Source organism: Lampetra planeri, chromosome 1 (genome assembly GCF_965212315.1).
Source record: "Lampetra planeri chromosome 1, kcLamPlan1.2.h2, whole genome shotgun sequence".
Lineage (NCBI taxonomy): Eukaryota > Metazoa > Chordata > Hyperoartia > Petromyzontiformes > Petromyzontidae > Lampetra > Lampetra planeri.
This window is the reverse complement of record NC_136107.1, coordinates 16034941-16054632: the sequence shown is the minus strand read 5'-3', so window position 1 is coordinate 16054632 and position 19692 is coordinate 16034941. Positions and strand designations below refer to the sequence as shown.

The 19692-nt window shown below is 49.5% G+C and overlaps 1 protein-coding gene across 4 annotated transcripts in view; it reads right to left on the bottom strand.

Moving 5' to 3' along the window:
- Positions 1–19692, bottom strand: part of SOAT1 (sterol O-acyltransferase 1) — a 49984-nt gene that overhangs the window by 15384 nt on the left and 14908 nt on the right. For all 4 annotated transcript variants that reach the window (XM_078594631.1, XM_078594641.1, XM_078594651.1 and 1 more), the window contains 6 exons: positions 18170–18254; positions 5193–5238; positions 4929–5058; positions 4499–4596; positions 3517–3615; positions 3207–3342 (listed from right to left, as the gene is read on the bottom strand). In XM_078594631.1, coding sequence (XP_078450757.1) covers positions 3207–3342; positions 3517–3615; positions 4499–4596; positions 4929–5058; positions 5193–5238; positions 18170–18254 — 594 coding nt within the window. The remainder of the gene's footprint in view (positions 1–3206; positions 3343–3516; positions 3616–4498; positions 4597–4928; positions 5059–5192; positions 5239–18169; positions 18255–19692) is intronic.

Below are 19692 nucleotides of genomic sequence, written 5' to 3'. Positions count from 1 at the left end.
TTTTCTTTTCAAGGCTTCCATTTTATGAATGGAGCCACCCTCCCCCAGTTTAATTTTGTGAATTATACATCGCCCATCTCCTCATTGTCCCGAGTCACAGCGGTGCCCCTCCCCCCACCACTAACCCCCCCCTCTACCAACCTCAACCCACCGCTCCCATTGGTCGGCGCCCCCGAGCCAATGGGAGGGCTCTGGTGGGGCGGGGCCATGTACGACAGACAGACAAATAATCCCTGGTGGGCAGTGTGGAACTGTTCCTACCTGTATCACCCGATCATACCTGTAACTATGAGCAGATCCGCACCAATCAAGCGTAATTGACATAACCCCCGTACTGAGGGGGCAAGTGTAAATATGTGAGAATGAAGACATAATAGCTATCAGTATATTTTTGTTTTGTCCCTGTGCAGTAAGTGATATGACGTGGCTGCTTATGCCTCCAAGTACAGAAAAAGGCTATTATTCCCCTCAAACTTGTTTTTGTGAGCAGGACAGTGATATTTAGAAATGTACCTATTTTAAAAGAGAAAACGTGTGCATAAGTGTCATTCCCTCACATAAAGACATGGTCGCTAAAGCAAAGTTTGTGGGGAATAATGGCCATTTGTATATAACAATTTTCAAGTAGCACTTAGTACTCAGGGAGAAAAATCGTGTTACTTAGGGTAACTATCATCAAACATTGGTTAATCCCTGTCATTAAACAGGAATAGTAATGAGTAAACAGTCATGGTAATAAATGTTTGAAGAGAGCTGTAAATGTATGTGTTACCTTGCAGTGTCCACACGAATGAGAATTGCCCACCGTCCCACCCACCGAACGTGTGTGACTTGGTAGGGACGAGCATGCGCAGATGCGTGCTTTGGCGCACGCTTCGGAGGCGCGACATAATAAATGAATAACCAAAAACAGCACTAAAAATACTTTAAAGGTGACAGACGCGAAATCGGAATAGCGCTGGCTCACCACGGGGCTTATGGTGTGCTATCTGGGTACTTTTTTAAAACGTAAACCCCACCGTTTGCGAGCCAAATCCCTCGCAAATGTCGGCCACAGACAGACAGACACAAAAAATGTCTTTTATACGAAAGAAATACAGAACCACAACTTTGTGTAGTTAATATTACACTTAACGACCTTTATTCATTTAATAATCTTACAGAAACGGTGAAAATGGTGCCCTAGTTTTTTGTAACATCAACTGTTATGCTGGGATTAAGGGAGTAGGAAAGGTGGAAGCCATAGTTAATGCAATTTATCAGATTGTGACGGACATGTCACAGGTATAGCTCGACTCATTGCAATGATCTTGGGCTGTGACGCCAAAATATCAAAAGCACGTCTATATGACGTTGATATTTTTTTTTAAGCTACACTGTTTAAAAAAAAAATTACTCCCAGGTATGGTTTACATTGCCATAAATTCATGGAATCAAATACAGTAATATGAATATGCAGTAAACAATTAAAACGATTTAATCTTTCTTTGTATGCCTGATTCTCCAAAGCCCAGACCATCCTCATGCAATAATTCTGTGCTTGTAATAGGGGCCTTCCACTTTCAAGCACTGTAATCCCTCGTGTCAAATTAATCCCAATATATTCATCACTTAATCTTTTCAATTCTTCTAAATGGTTTGTCCCAAAATAGCAATACCAAGGCCAGTGACCAGCTGTCAGGGTAAGCCATCTATGATATGCAAAGACCCAGAAAATAACCGAATGACATCCCCTTTTAACATGAGAAGAATAGCATGCCCATCTATAACCCTCTAAAACACTCAAGTTACGATCACTGAATTTCTGATTTCTGTGGTTTAAAAGCTTAATGTGATTCCATTAAAGACTACGAAGTGAACAACATCAAACATAGACTTGATTACCTTACTGAAAAAAATAGTTGAGACGAAACGTACAAAACATGGGGTAGTCAACTAACGAATCTACACATCGTTAAATCAAGTGTCTATTTTTGGATCGCTTTGAGTGAGAATGGACACAAGGTACGTACATGTTACGGTGCTATTTACGCTACAGATGCCCGCATGTATCAACACACTGTAGCATCATAACTAGTCTCATGAGGGAAGCACAGTCACCTGCGCCTAAGCACTCCAGGGAAAATCTGTAGTAGCCACACAATAACCCGCTCTCTTCTAATTAACTTGACACTTGCCACCCAATTATTTCTAAAGCTGAAAATTTCCCTTCAGGCCATGATACTCTGCATACAGTACAATTGTAATGTATCTCTATTTTAAGTGCAATTCAAGTGTAAATGACAATTATGTCAATCTGTTTGCCTGCACTCTTTAAGATGAAAGCTGATGAGACCAATTGTTTGAACAGTAAATCCACGAATCACAACACAAAATACAATGTGGGCAACAACTTTCAGTGGATTACAAGAATACACCAATCAGAGGATATTGTTTGAATACAAGAAAACATTCCCGTGACAAATTTCAACAATGGGTAATTATTACACGTTTTCATTATGTGAGCTTACAATATAAATCATTGCGGTTGAGGTGTGGCAAGTGAAAAAAAGCAATATGGGTGAGGGTTCTTGCAGAAGAAGCCAAAAACAATGCCAGGAAACGCAAGCATATAGCTTGCTTTGTCTACCAAGAAATGGTAGGAGACGCTGGCCAAATTGAAACTATAAGACCATTACACTGGCTCTTGATAGAACTGATTTAATGATAGAAGCATCATTTAACTAGTCTCAAAAAGAAGCATTCATTTTCTTAGAATATTCAACAGTATTAATAATATACGAATGATTATACAACGTGCATATTTACGCTCACATTAGGCATGCACGCTTACACCCAGGTGTACAGTATTACGTCGTATGCGCTGGTACAAAGCACGACATAATTTTTTCTCCCCAAAAAACTATAAATCTGGGCATTTATATTAGTAGGCAATATGTCAAGTTTCATAACAATTAGTTTTAGTTTTTCAGTTATCATGAAAACAACACGTGAAGCGTATTGAGGCAGGTGGACAATACGGGGGCTGATCGTCTCTCAAGCCGTAGAAATAAAATGAGCCTATTGGTTCCCTTAAAGAAACCTACGACCAAGGAATACGACCAAGGAAAGCAACTAAACCGCGCCATCGGCCCTCGTCAATTTTACGGACACGCTGGTGATGTACTTTGATGCATGCACAAATGAAATGAGCAGAAAAAACTTACTGCCAAATCCAAAGAAGAGTACGAACATGACGGGGTAAAAGAAGCCGAGGCAGACCGTGAGCACGTACTCGTGGACAACGGCCGAGAGCGAAAACACTGAAAACATGGCCGCCGCCTTAAATCGCCCGCTGAAAGCCTGCAATACACACAGATATCGGTAACAGCCACAGCTAAAAAAATGTATTGCAATTGCATTGCTCTTTATTTCAAACGAATGCTATATTTTTTTCAATACCACATTGAAATGTAATACTGAGTGTAAAATATAGAGGGGGAATTACTAGTTATTGAATACATTTTTTTGGCTCACCCAGCGGAAATCCCGGTAGGTATAATAATACAGCCAGTCATGAACCACCACATTCCACGTGCGGTAATAGTTGGCGAATGAAGTGGAATTCCACCAGTCCTGCAGCAGAACATGTTTTCACAACCCATGGTTAATGAACTGTATTTTTCCCCCCAAAGTTAGCCCCTGCAATTCCACAATGAAAGTATTAGCTTTGTGTCGAGACTGGTGCAGTAATTGTTACCAACCTAGCCATCCTCGTTTGTCACATTTATGTTTAGTAACATAATAATAGGAGTCCTGAACTTCTGCGAGAAGATATTTCACATCAATTGTACTTCATGCATGTACGCAACAATGAGTAGGGTAAATAATTCCCACATGCATCTTTCCCAGTCTGAGGAGCAAAAATTTGATTGAAGTGACAACAAATTTTGCTTTAAAGCTTTCGCGACTGCAGGGATTCATATTATTGGTTCTTTCGGTAAACTCATGTAGAAGGGAAATAATAAAACAATTAAATTCTCACGACGTTTCGATTGCAACACAAGCAATCATCATCAGGTGTGAAAACCACAGCAAGAAAAGTTTACACTTTTTATATTTCCTGCTAGTTTAGTGTGTAAAATTGTATTGCTGTGGTTTTCACACCTCATGATTGCTTGTGCTGCAATCGAAACGTCGTGAGAAGTTTGTCTTATTTTTATTATTCTATTATTTCCCTTCTACATGAGTTTACCGAAAGAACCAATAATATGAGGTGACAACAGTTTATAAAGTTCTGATATAATTTCGCTTTTTAAATCACTGAAATGGATAAGCCACTCTGGGAAAATGTTTTCACAAATTGTGGCTATTCAATAATTTAATGGCTCTTGCTGAAGTGCCTTGATAGCACTATGCCTCACTAAACTAGCAGGAATTATAAAACGTGTAAATGAAGCATTAGAATAAAAGAACAGAAAAGCAATGACATAGATGAGTATTTTATTGTATCCCTGACCTGATAAAACATACGGTCCGCAAACCGTAGCATCTCCGCAAAGGCATTGAGCCAGCAGTGCAGGAAGGCAAAGAAGGCTAAAAGCAAAATAAGAACACCTGAAAAAAATAGACAGTTGCATTACAAATCACAATATTACAGCCATTTACCATAAATTTCCAAATATATTTTTTCGTTACAAAATTTGAGTAAGGAAATCTTATGACCAGACTAATCACTCGGGGTGGAATGATTTACCGCCTCCCTCCGATCCCCACTGGCCACTCAAATGAAAAAAAAGCGTACATTCTCACATGCGCGATTTTATGCGTGTATCGTGGTCCTAAGAATTGTTATTACTCCATGCATTGCTCTGGCACTACTAAATCACCAATACCGTGTCATCCACTCAATAGGCAGTTTGTTCTGCATCCACAGCAACTGAACTCACCAGGCAAGGTGCAGTTAAACATGTTCAACACCAGCACCCGTATGCTCAAAGGCTCCTTGCCAAAGTTTCTGAACAGTGGAATGCACAGTCTTACAAAGACGTAGTAAGCGTAGAACAGGCATCCGAGCACCTGTGGACATATACAACGTGAAACTGAGACAACACTTACATTTCAAATGCACTTTTCATGTCATGCAGTGTAAATGCGTGTTATGTAAACGCAGCACACTTGGGTTAGGATTTTTACGAGTTAAAATGTAATACCTGTGCAAAGTTCATGGCTACAAATTTCCACCTTATTGTCGGGGTCCTGAAAAGCATAAAAGTGAACAATGGACATTAGCAACTGTAAAAATAATATACACATTACTATCAAACCTGAAGTGAACTCCTGTTCCTCAAGGTAAAGAGAGAAAAGATACTGAACCGGAGCAAAACAATGTAAAAATCTTGCAAAATGAGTACTCTCTTGATTTGAAGCTTTCGTGACTGCAGGAATCCATACTCTTTGGTTCTTTCGGTCAAGTTACGTAGGTAGAAAAAATAATAGATCATGACGTTTCGATTTCCACACAAGCAATCGTCCTCAGGTGGGATAGAGAAACAGGCTGCTGACACAAGTCCTTAGAAATAGAGCCGAGAGGGGGGGAGGGGGGTTGCCGCATCGGGCAAGAGGGTGGGGGCTAGAGATTGTGCCTAAGCGAGTGGGACATCTGAAGATGGGAACCGAGATTGGGGGGGGGAAATGGGGGGGGTGGTTGATGTGGAGAGCTGCGAGAGCTGAGGAGGTGGCTATTGTATTGTGAGAGATTAGCATGTCAATGTAAACGAACCAACGCAACGGTGGCTGTGCTAGTGAGACATCCAGCTCCTTAGAAAAAAAACGACACCACATCGAGGGAAGGAGAGACACACACCGAGAGGCACACCCACGCACAGAGAGAGAGACACACACAAAGGTACACACCCAGAGAAAGAGACACACAAAAAGACACCCACACACAAAGAGATACACACAAAGTGACACACAGAGACACACATACACACAAGAGAGAGAGACATATAGGGAGACAAACACAGAGAGACACACAAACCGAGAGACACAACAATAACAACCGCCATTTGCCACTAAGTAGCGGTGACGTCACCACGACGCTTGTGCAAGGCCATGTGCACCTTGAGGCCACGTGAAGTGTCGAAGGCCCACTGGCAGGTCACGGGGCAGACCCAGGTGCCACAGGTCGACTGACTGAGATGACCGAGATGACTGGCTGATGCACCACCTGTGCCCCCTACTGTGCCAACTTGCCGTGCTTTAGCCACCCGGCGCTCCGCTCGTTGTGAGCGTCGCTCCTCCGCCCTCCGTTGTTGTTGGAGGGCGACTGCCTCCAACTGCCCAGTAGCGTCCTTCACGAGCCTCCTCCACCGAGGCCGATCATCGGCAAGTCCACTCAGCTCCACGTCCTCCTGTACCACATCACTCCATCTCTTCTCTAGCCCGTGCCGCGCCCGTTTAGCCCCCTCTATCCGGCCGAACAAAAGCTGTTTAGGCATGCGGTGGCTGGGCGTTTGGGATACATGACCAAGCCAATGCAGCCTTGCCCGCTGGAGGAACTCACCGACGGATTTTGCCAAGATCTGTCAAGGATTTGTGAGCTCTTCACACAATCCAGCCTGGTTAAACCCAGGATGGATCGTAGGCAGGCCAGCCTAAATGTTTCTAACCGGCGAAGATGCTCCATTAGGGGGGTCCACGTTTCGCAACCGTAGAGAAGGGAGGGAATGACCATGGCCGACAAGACCTGAAGCTTTGTGCGGAGCGACAGACCAGGTAGCTTCCACACAGCATTACGTAACTGATGAAAAGAAATTGCCGCTCGACTGAATCGGATTGAGACCTCTGCTGTTAAACCGGAGCCGGTCATGAGCAAACTGCCCAGGTATGGGAAACTCTCCACTTCCTCCAAAACTGCCCCATCACCGATTGGGAGTTGTGGGGGTGGAGTATCCGATGGTACAAAATACCCAGGCAGGTGCTTAGTTTTGGTAGGGCTGATGGTAAGGCCCCACCTCTTAGTGACACGCCCCAGTTTCTGTAGCAGCGTCTCCAACTCCTCCTCTAAATGATTTGGCAATTGCTGCTCATCGGCATACATAACGTGGTTGACCAATAGGGAGCCATCCCTTGACCGCACCCGGGCATCGATCAGCCTCCCATTAAATCTGTACCAAATGGAAATTCCCCCGGTACAGCTATTGAAGGCTTCACGAACCACGTGGTCAAAATAGATGTTAAATAATGTGGGAGCCAGAGGACATCCCTGTCACACCTTAAGGTGTACAGAGAATGGCTCTGACTCCCGGCCACGTAGTTTTACCCGAGCCCGCTCACCATCATGAAGGTCCTTAATGATCGTGAGCAGAGGGTCAGGGACTCCGAAAGTATGACGGACAACCCAGAGCCCAGGCCTACTGATGGTATGATAGGCCTTGACCGGGTCAATAAAGCAGAGATGTAGGTCTTGTTGGAATTCCCTATACCTCTGCTGTAGCAGACAGACAGAAAATATGGCATCTGTGTAGGACCGCCCTTTCCTGAAACCGCATTGAGGCTCCGCAAGCCTCTCCTCAGTGTGCCTAGCAAGGTGATGTTGAATAATCCCTGCCAAGACCTTTCCCGGCACACTGAGGAGTGAGATGCCCCTGTAGTTATTACAGTCTGTGCGGTCACCCCTCCTTAAAGAGGGGGACCATCAGGGCATCCTTCTAGTCCTGCGGAACCCGTCCAGTGGTCCAGACTGTTGTTATGATGTCATGTAGGGCAGTCTGTGCACAAACGCCACCCTCCCTCAGCATTTCACTTGGGAGATCATCTCTGCCCGGTGCCTTTCCTGGTCTCAGACTCTGGATCGCCTTAAGTACTTCCTCAACAGATGGCACCTCAGCCAGCCACTCACAGGGGGTGACTTCTTCCAATATTTTATATGAGGCACCGCAGCCTCAGCAGGGTTATCCCCACTTTGTGCCACGATGTTTTCCTGGCTGAGGGATTTCCCCTCCCCCAGGACCTCACAGAAATGCTCAGCAAATCTGCAAACCTGTTCCTGGGGGTTGGAGATTGGATCACCGTTTTTCCCCTAATGATGGTAATAGGTGTGGCGCTGCTCGTTACTTTTTTGATGGAGTTAAATAGGGATTTGTGATCGCGGGCCACTGAGGCAGACTCCATCTCCTCAGCAACCCGCGACCACCACCCATCCTTGCAGTGCCTCACAGCTCTCCGAACCTCCGAGCGAAGGCTGCTGTAAGCCTCCTCATTCTCTGACGTGGGATGCTGTAGACGATTAGAGTGGGCCTGTCGCTTTTTCTCAACCATCCTGAACACCTCCTCAGCCAGGGTCTCTGGGGAGGTCTGGACCGCGTATCCAAAGCAGCCATTGCAGCTGCATGAGGCACTGTCCTAAAGTTCGCCCATTTACCCTCGACATCAGGAGGAGTGGGGGACGATGCCAACCCCAGCCTCATGCGTTGATGAATTCTCGCTTGCAACTTTCATCAACTGAGACCAGGCCACCTTTGGTTGGAAGGGGGTCCTGGGTGTACACCCACTACCGGAGTGGAAGAATGGCAGGTGCAATTTACAGATGACTAGTCGATGGTCAGAGGGCAGATCAGCTCCACGGTAGGTCCTGGTGTCAAAGACATGGGCTCGCATCCGCTGGTCTGTCACTATGTAGTCCAGAAGATGTTCTTGCTTGGACCCGGCAAGCATCCATGATGTTGTGTGGATGCGCCGATGCCGGAACAGCGTGTTGGTAATTATAAGCCCATGGGCTGCACAAAAATCTAGCAGCTTCCTACCGTTGTTATCGAGCTGATCTGGCCCATGCCTTCCAATCACTCCAGACCAGGTGCCACCGTCATGACCAACTCGGGCATTGAAGTCACCCAACAAGATGACTCTATCCCAAGGGGCCACTTTAGCCAGCACCTGTGACAGGAGGTCATAGAAGGCATCTGACTTATCGGCCTTGCCTGCATCCCTCCACGGATGTTCGTCTTCGGTGGGGGCATAAGTAACCACGACCACTACTCCTCGCCTCCGGTTGATGGGAAGGCGAGCCCAAAGTAGCCTGGGGCTTACAGCTTCCCACACCTCACCGCCACGCTCCCACGCCCTCTTCATTTTTTTGTTCAGAAGAGCCACACCCTGTTTGGCAGTCTCCTACCCCGAGTAGAGGACTGTCCACCCCTCATGGTGGCAGGAGCCAGAGCCGGTCCACCGGATCTCCTGAATGCCAGAGATCCAGGCGGTACCGGTCCAGCTCCCGACAGAGAAGTGGCAGCCTCTGCTCCGCAGTGAGCGTTCGAACATTCCACGTGGCCATCCGTAGTGGCTTTTTGTTGTTTTTGGAGGAGCCCCGAGGGTAAAGATTCAATCTCCTGGCTCCGCCAGATGGGGTTTGGCCAGGAGACGTCATAGACGCCTGTCCCTCCGGGGGCCTCCGGCACAAGCTTATTAGTTAGATATTTCAGTCGTGGTCTAGTGGTAATTTATTGAAGGTGGAGGGGTTACCAGCCCCTCGCACCCGTCCAGAGCCCCTATTTAGCCACTGTGGTGGTCACAGACGCCATGAGGGGAGAGGGCCAATTGGAATTGGCTCTCCCCCCCACAGCACTGTCCACGACAGCGTTTCCCGTCCAGTGAACTGGAGCACGTATGCAAAGCCCTCAGGATGAATGGATATTCGGACTGCACAATCTGCAAAGCTGTATCCCCAACCATGGGTAGAGAACCATCTGAGGACCCAATCAAAACCATCACCTTGCCATACATAGCAGTGGTTACCAAAAAGATTTCCAAAATCTTGAACAAACACAAGATTCAGGTTCGATTCAACACAGTACACAACATCTGTTACCTAATCCCATCTGTGAAAGATGTAATTCCTGACATGCAATACCCTGGTGTAAATAAACTAAGTTGTGTCTGCGGTAGCAGTTACATTGGGGAAACGAAACGACATGTCTCGGACCGTGTTCGCGAACACAAGGCAGATTTGAAACACGGCAGAACCGATACCTCTGCCGTAGCTGATAACTGCTTGAACGCTGCGGGCTCACACGATATTGTTTTTTTCTGAGACCAAGGTACTCTGCAAACCTTCGGGCTACCATCAAAGATGTGTTCATGAAGCCATCCAGATATATAAACACAGACATAACTTTAACCGGGAAGATGAGTACAAATTGAGCAATCATTGTGTAATAAGAGCCATGTAGGGCTCACGTGGGGATTGGTTTGCCGGTCCCGCTTTGTAGCCAATAAGGGGTGAGCCAGGGAGCATGGCCTCGGCGTGATCACGGTATGTTAGCAGGGGTGATTGGCCTGGCCGATCGGGGCCTCAGCTAATGGGAGGCCGGATCAGAGGCGTGGTCCCGGGAATGACGGGGAACTATCTGGAACGGTAAACGCTGACTACGGAGGATTGGCTTAGGGGTACCACGTGACCCAGGGATTAAGAGGAGGAGAGACAGAGGAGTCGGGGGCAGACCTGGGAACGAAAAGAGCAGGAGTCACGCGCGTACGGGGCTCCGGGTGCCACGTGCGCGGTGGGGACTTAGCTGGGTGTCTGCCCGCTTTCCGTTGTCTGTCAGCAACGAGGAGTGTATGAGTGTAACTGTGGAAGTTGGAAAATAAAAGGACTGATTCCGGAAGCCGTCTCGAGAAGGTTTATTACATTGGTGTCAGAAGCTCTTCTGCGACCGTTTGGACGATCGTCAAGATGTCCAAGCACCCGAGCCTCCATCGGAGGAAGAGGCCGAGACGGACGAAGATGATCTGTTGGGGGCTACAGCTCCTCTGCCGCCTGCTGCTACTGCTCTCCTCGACGCCTCTCAGCGTCGACTGGGAGAAGATACGACCACCTCAGGGACGAAGGACGGATGGCGGCTGATGGCGGAGCAGATCGAGTCGTTACGCGCCATTCTGCTGAGTCTGGTGACCGCGGTGGCGTCCTCACCAGCCGTGGGTCGCCAGATAGCGGAGCAGCTTGACGCCGCGGATAGAGGTCCTACACACGAATCGGCGTCCGCCATTGCTCCTACCACGCGGGAAGAGGCCGACGTTTTGGGCGGGGCGGCTGCACCGGAGCCGTTGGGGGCCATTTTGGGCGCGCCTGCCGCCACGCGGCCGCCCGACGCCATTTTGCCTGCGACGGGTGGAGCGTGGGATCCGAAGTCGGAGACGCCCGCGGCGCACGCCTGCCACCGCGGACATCGCCTTCCACAGATTAAAGAATTTGTCGCCGGGGGCGATTGGAGTGCTTTTACGTGGCGCTTCGAGTCGGCCTTTCGATCCGTGCATTGGACGGAGGCGGAGGCGCTGGGAGCGCTACCTACACTGCTTGATGATGTTTCTCTGGGGGTCTTCCGCTCCATACCTGCGTCCAAGAAGAAGACGCTGCGAGATGCGTTCGCAGAGATGGCGGAATTTTACGACCCGCCGACGTCAGCCACGAGAAAATTTATGTCGCGTTGCCGAGGATCGGAGGAGTCGCCTTTGGCTTATCGGGGGGCGTTGATGGCGCTGGCCATGGCTGCTTATACCGACGCGACGGCCGATCATTTGGATCCTCTCATCCTTTCCCGTATGCTGGAGCTGTCTCAGGAGCTCAACATTTCGCTACCGGGATGCGGCCACGAACCGCTTGCATCGCGATGGGTGGCGCGCTGCCTGGACGCTAAGTTCAACATCAAGCGCTGGGACCAGATGGCGGAGTGGACGCGGAAACCCGAAATCGACGGGCCGCCCTTGGGGTGGTCTCCACGACGGGTTGTTCACTGCTCCGACGACTCCGGCGACGACGACGTGCTGGCTGCTGCTGTTCCGCACGGGATTCCGGGACGGCGGCTGCGCGACCAGCGTGGTGACTACGCAGGCCGTCCACGTGCGGGGGTCGGGTCATCCGACCGCCGGCCGACGACGGCCACGTGTTTCAAGTGCGGCCGACGAGGACATTTCGCCCGCGACTGCCGCTGCCGACCTCTGCTTTCGCCTCTTCCGCCGAGGGGACCTCCATCTCCTCCACCTGGCGCGGAGCTGCAACAACCTCGGGCGAGTTGGCACAAATCGGACACCCGGCAGGTCGTGTCACATCATTCATCCACTCGCACTCATTCTTACACGCCTAATGATAATTTTCCTTCTTCTGCATCATTTCCACGCTCTGCTACACCGTGGAAGAAATTGGCTCGTAGGGTTGTGGCTGCGGCGTCGGGCTCATCGACGGTACGGGGAACCATCGAGGGCGTCGACGTCCGTATTTTGGTGGACACTGGCGCATCTGCCACCATCATTTCGGATGTTATCTTTCATCTGTTGTCCATTCCCACGTCGCAGATACGCCGGGTTAATGATGCGTGTGTAGCCGCAAATGGGGGTAGCATGGGTATCTGTGGTCAGGTCGATGTGAGTATCGCTATCGGGAATATTACCGCTGCAGGACCCGTGTTGATCTCTCGCTCGCTAGCTGTCCCATGCTTGCTTGGTACTGATTTCTTGCGCCGGATGCCGCTGAAAATACGGGTCGACCAGGATTGTTTGGAAATGCCAGGGGGTCGTAGGATGTCGTTCCTGCCTTCCCTGCTGGCCAGTGCGCCTCCAGGTAACGCAGTTACTGCCGTGGTCGCTGCTACGGTGGAGGTCCCGTCGGGCGCGCAAATGCTCAATCCGCTGCGTTACCGAAAACCCCTTCAAGTTAAAAGGGGTGCGAGGGGCGTGCTATTATCCCCGTCAAATTCGGTAGCTAAGTCTTTTTCCTTGGCGGCGGCACAAACGATCGTGCGACCAGGTCAGGCACCTTTCATACAGGTGTTGAATGGGGGACCTGACCGCGTTGTTGTTCCGGAGGGATCGGTGTTGGCTCACGCCACTACCGATTTCGCCTCTTTTGACGAAAAGCCGCGCGCCCGGATGGCCACTGGTGGGCCTCCACGCGATCGTTCGCAGGAACGCTGGATCGCAGATTTGTGCGGGGAAAATTCTTCCTTGTCAAACGAGCAAAGAAATGCTCTGCATTCATTATTGCTGCGGTACGCTGATGTTTTCAGCAAAAATGACTTGGACCTCGGCCGCACGTCACTTTTGTCGCACCATATTGACATCGGTGCGACACCTCCCATCTGTATGCACCCACATCGCATGAGCCCAGCGGAAAGAGAACAGGTGCGGGGCGCAGTAGACGATTTGCTGGCGGCGGATATTATTTCGCCGTCCAACAGCCCTTGGGGCGTGCCCGTCATTCTGGTTAAGAAAAAAGATGGTGGGACAAGATTTTGCGTTGATTTCCGCCGGTTAAACAAAATTTCGGTGGCGGACGCGTACCCTTTACCAAGGATGGATGACTCATTGGATGCTTTATCGGGTGCTAAATTCTTTTCCACCCTCGATCTGTCCTCGGGCTTTTGGCAGCTTCCCCTCGATGACGAGTCAAAAGCCAAGACGGCATTCCGCACGCCGCAAGGTCTTTTTGAATTTAATCGGTTGCCTATGGGCTTGAATGCGGCTCCGGCGACATTTCAGCGGCTCATGGAATTGGTGTTGGCTGGATTACAGTGGGAAACGTGCCTCATATATTTGGACGATATCATCGTTTTCAGCCGCACGTTCGAGGAACACCTCCTACGCCTAGAGACGGTTTTCCAAAGAATGCGGGCGGCTGACCTGAAGTTTAAACCTAGAAAATGTCACCTTTTGCAACACTCCGTCCGTTACTTGGGTCATATCGTCAGTTCGGATGGCGTGTCTGAAAACCAAATGTGTTCGAGAGTGGCCCACACCCACTTCCGTGGGTGATGTTCGGCGGTTTATTGGATTCGCTTCCTATTATCGCCGCTTCGTTAAGAACTTTGCGACATTGGCGAAACCATTACATGTCCTAACGGGCAAAAATCAAAGGTTTAAATGGGGACCAGAGGAAGAAAGTTATTTTCGATCGCTTCGGGATCACCTCGCCACGGCGCCTACGCTCGATTACCCGGATTTTTCACAGCCGTTCATCCTTGACACGGATGCTAGTGATATCGGCATCGGGGCCGTTTTGTCGCAACGTAAGGATGGGGTTGAGCGAGTGGTGGCGTACGGCAGCAGGGTTCTGTCCCCTGCGTAAAACGCAATATTGCGTGACGAGGCGGGAACTTTTGGCGATAGTGCATTTTGTTCGACTGTACCGGCCATACCTGTATGGAAGGAAATTCCTCGTTCGCACTGATCATGCGGCTTTGCAATACTCCTTGAAGTTGGACCAACCGTCAGGCGAATTGGCTCGGTGGTTGGAATCGTTACAGGAATTTTCCTTCCATATTACATATCGTAAGGGGGCCCGTCACGCGAACGCTGACGCACTCTCAAGGCTGCCACCCGTTCCTCCGTGCACTTGCCTGACGGGCACGCACCGCTGCGCGGCGCCGCTCACCTCGCCCTGCCCAGTTATGGGGGCGATAGCAAACGAGGACGACCATAAGGTGTCGGTGGACACCGATGATACCCTACGGCTGCCGCACTCGGTCTGGTTACGCGAGCAGGAGGCTGATACCTCACTGGCTCCGCTGCGGAAATTGATAGGGAAACAAAAAGCTCAATTGGCGGGATGGAAGTGGCGGATGTTCCGAGGCAAGTCGGGACTATTAATGTGCACCGACGGGTTGCCTGACCGACCACGGTTGGTCGTGCCTACTTCCCTTTGCTACGACCTGCTTCGCGCTCTGCACGCTGATAAGTTGATGCACCTCGGCGTGCAGAAGACTTTGGCCGCGATGCAAAAAGATTTTTTCTGGCCTGGCATGACGGCTGACGTCAATGACTTTGTCCGCTCATGCCACGATTGTGCGAAGAGGAAACCGCCTCGGAACCAGTATGTACCGCCGTTACGTTCCATTGAGGTGTCCCGCATCAACGAATTAGTTGCTCTGGACATTCTGGGCCCGTTCCCCCCGTCGGCTAGGGGCAATAAATACCTTCTGGTCGGGGTGGAATATTTTTCTCGATGGCCGATGGCCTGGCCTCTGCCCGACCAGACGGCTGCGTCCATCACCGACACTTTCTTGAACGGGTATGTCATGGATAAGGGGGCACCTGAGAGGCTGCTCACAGATCAAGGGCGGAACTTCTCCAAATTGCTCAAGGTTTGCGAAGCGCTGGGCACAAAGAAGATCCGCACTTCCCCATACCATCCGCAAATGGATGGTATGGTTGAACGATTCAACCGTACCCTCTCGGCTATGCTTTGTCACACGGTGAGTGAAAAGCAAACCGATTGGGACTTGCACATACCGGGCGTCTTAGCGGCATACCGCATGGTTCCACACACGTCCACGGGATACTCGCCATTTTTTTTTATGTATGGCCGTGAGAACGTCCCACCCATTGATGTGCAACTGGGTACGCCGAGCAAACAACCGTCCCGCTCCTTGCCTGATCACGTGCGGGACTCGCTTGAACGAGTTACGGAGGCGCGAGAGGCTGCGAGGTGTGCGACGGCCCGTGCGCAGGCAAGGAACGAACGGTATGCGCGTCGATCGCGTACTCACATGCCCTGGTCAGTGGGAGACCTGGCATGGCTCCACTGCCCGCAGGTGCCGGTGGGCACATCCCCTAAACTGCACAGGCCGTGGCGGGGGCCCGTGACGCTGGTGGACATTCAAAATTCACAGAGTGTCCGCGTCCAGTACGGGAAACGTCGGTGGTACGTTCATTCGTCGCGACTTAAACCCTATGTTAGTACGCGTGTCGATCCTTCATCCCCACTAGCTGACCTGCCGGGATCTGCTGTGCCGATTACGCCGAATGCCACGCCCGTTGACCCCAAGGGGGACTGTGTTGTGCCTCCTACAGATGAACAGGTTCTGAGGGCTGAGGAAGCCCCCGCTGCCCCCCCTCCAACGGGGCCTGCCCTGGACATGACCGAGAACCAACAACCTTCTTCTTCAAGCCTACCACCTCCTGTCGATCTGGCGGCAAAGCGACCATGCGCTGGAAGCGGAGAGGGTCCCGCGTCGCGTACGCGATCGAAATCTCTCCCGTTTCGTTAGCGTTTGATTGTCTAGCTGTCCCTTCCCTGTCGTTACCGCGCTGCAGGGGCGCCCTAATGTATGTCGGGTTTTTCATGGGTGACTCTGTTTTTAAGTGTTGTTCGGCGCGGGGACGCCGTTTCACCCTTTATTGTTAAATGCACCTTGGTGCCCTAATAATATGTTTTCCCAGCCGAGACGGCTGATTTTTTCACCGGGGGGAGGGTGATGTAATAAGAGCCATGTAGGGCTCACGTGGGGATTGGCTTGCCGGTCCCACTTTGTAGCCAATAAGGGGGTGAGCCAGGGAGCATGGCCTCGGCGTGATCACGGCATATTAGCAGGAGTGATTGGCCTGGCCGATCGGGGCCTCAGCTAATGGGAGGCCGGATCAGAGGCGTGGTCCCGGGATTGACGGGGAACCATCTGGAACGGTAAACGCTGACTACGGAGGATTGGCTTAGGGGTACCACGTGACCCAGGGATTAAGAGGAGAGACAGAGGAGTCGGGGGCAGACCTGGGAACGAAAAGAGCAGGAGTCACGCGCGTACGGGGCTCCGGGTGCCACGTGCGCGGTGGGGACTTAGCTGGGTGTCTGCCCGCTTTCCGTTGTCTGTCAGCAACGGGGAGTGTGTGAGTGTAACTGTGGAAGTTGGAAAATAAAAGGACTGATTCCGGAAGCCGTCTCGAGAAGGTTTATTACAATTGGAAGGACGTTATTAACCAGGTAAAGCCTTAACTGGTTGTTGATGTTTCCATCCTACCTGCCATTGTCAGCAGTTATTTCCGACTCTCTGAGTTACATTACCAATTTACATTACCAAGTTAAGGTAGGAACGTTGGGTTGCTCGTTCAATGGCTAGGGTCAACGGCGACGTGGTGTATTCCGCAAATATGCCCGACTGTGAGGGCGGGCACAAGCCGGCGTGAGTAGGTTAAACGTTGGGTTTTATAAGGGCACCACGGGGTGACCAGCCCCTCCCCACCCAGCCCCACCCTTCCCACCCAGCCCCTCCCCACCTAGCCCCACCCTCCCCACCCAGCTCCGCCCTCCCTCCCCACCCAGCCCCTCCCCACCCAGCCCCACCCCTCCCATTTTGTATGCACGGCGGATGGACACAATAATCCCCTGTGGGCTGGTGTAACCAGGAGGTTCCTACCAGTATTAACGAGCTTAATGTCTCACTAACAAAGCCAACGTTGCCCCTTTCCCTCAATGTGGCGGTGGCTCTCGTTTATTAGCAGACTATAACTGGCTGTAATGTTGTTGTGTGTGTGTCTCTCTCTGTGTCTCTTTGTGCGTCTCTCTCTCTGTTTGTCTCCCTATATGTCTCTCTCGTCTCTCTTTGTGTGTGTGTCTCTCTCTGTGTGTGCCTCTCGGTGTCTCTCTCTCCTTCCCTTGATGTGGTGTCGTTTTTTTCCTAACGAGCTGGATGTCTCACTAACACAGCCACCGTTGCGTTGGTTCGTTTACATTGACATGCTAATCTCTCAATACAATGGCCACCTCCTCAGCTATCGCAGCTCTCCGCATCAACCACCCCCCCCCTTTCCTCCCCATCTCGGTTCCCATCTTGGGATTTCCCACTCGCTTAGGCACAATCTATAGCCCCCACCCTCTTGCCCGATGCGGCAACCCCCCCTCCCCACCTCTTGGCTCTATATATATAAGGACTTGTTTCAGCAGCCTGTCTCTCTATCCCACCTGAGGACGATTGCTTGTGTGGCGATCGAAACGTCGTGATCTATTATTTTTTCTACCTACGTGACTTTACTGAAAGAACCAAAGAGTATGAGTACTCTCTATTCTCCTATGATGCGAGTTTTCGTAACGCGAATTGGATATAACGTGATGAATGTATTAGGGAACACATTTTTATTACGTGGATGCGAATTGGATATAATGCGATTGAGTGAACAGAACTATGGTCGCGCGAGTAGGAACAAGCGGTTGTATGGCTGCCTCGGCATAGCATCACACAAGGCGGGATGCACACCTTAAGTCTTTATTCAGCCTGCATATGCTTCTCACGTGTTATCGAGGACTGTGCTTTACCCTATATTTTTAATTATGCGATTTTTCCATAATGCATTGTTCTTCAGGAACGCAACTGCCGCATGATAGGAGAACAGACTACTCTAAGGAATGTTTAATGCCTTGGGAACTCACCTGGGGTAACTGTCCCTGTAAATAAGTGTTGGACAGAATAGGAAATAGAGGTAATGGTTGAAATCTGGCAGTTTAGGTGGAGAATCTGAAAAAAACAATATATTCATTGTAAAAAGTTTGCATGTCAATTACCGTATTTTCCCGCATATAACCCGCGGGGTATACCACTTTTTACAAACAAAACAAGACCCTGCAGGGTATATGGAGGTGCGGGCTATCCCAAAAATATTTTACACGTATGACATGTCATAACTCGTTTCATTTTTTCATGGTAGGACTATCCACTATGCAACACTTACCTTTGACTAAAGCACTGCTGAATAAACCACTCACACTAAAATTGCACGTTATCACGTTTTAAATTATTTGAATTGTTTGTACAATGAAACGACAATGTTTGAAGTGGGCGCACTTTGTTTACCGTATTACTTTCAGTGGCTGTAGGGGGGTGCGAAAGTTTCAGCTGAGGCTATGGATTGCACAATGGGAAGGGCCTTAAACAACAGCCTACTAGACGCGGAACTATAATTGCCGAGTCCCTTAGGCCGCTGCTATTGGCTGAGCACTATACAGTCGCGACCATGAGCTTTGTTTCAAACTTCCAATGGCTTTGTTGCCAGGAGGCAATGGCGTTACCGTAGTGCTATTGTCTGCGCAGTGCGCAATCTACCAGTGCTAAAACTGTACAGGGGTAACTACCGGTCCAATAGCATGAGGTCGAATACTGGTAAGCCTAACAGTACGCTTACTTACTTATCTACCAGTTATGTGTTACTTATTTATTGAATATTTACTTTTGTTACTTATTTACTGTTTAAGTTAATTCGTTTCCGGTTAGTTTGTTTTCTTTGTGCAAGTTATGATTTTAATGTTAACAATTGATAGTGGAATGTATTACAAATGTAAACGTTTTACTGATATTATGGAATTAAGCTGCGGTAACGACGTTAAAGATATGAATGCATGCGGGGTATATAGAGGTGCGGGCTATCTGAAATTTGTTTTACACAAAACGCTATTTTTGCGGGGTATATGCGTCTGCGGGTTATATGCGTATGCGGGCTATTTGCGGGAAAATACGGTATATAACATTTAGAAATGTGACTTTCTGCCATGTCATTTCAGGTTCTTTATTGCCTGCTGGACTTTTGCCATATATACTTTCTACTACGTTTAATTGCGGCCCTAAATATAGGTTTGGTATGAGTGGCCTGGAGCTCCTGCCCCTTTATTTTTTCTTTGCCTTCTTCAGCTCGTGTGAACCTTTTCAATTATCACCATAAAAACAAATAATGGTATGTCGTCAAACAGCGAAAAGGACAGCATTCAAGCACGCATACTAAATGTGCAGATGAGGCATTGCTTGGTTTAAAAATAATGCATTGAAGCATTTTAATCTTGCAGACATAAAAATAGCAAAAATTGTATCACTGATCATCATGGCAATGTCTTCTCTGAAGGGGAAATAACGGTTAACAAACCATATGGATATCAAACAATGTATTGCAATTAAATGGAGAGAA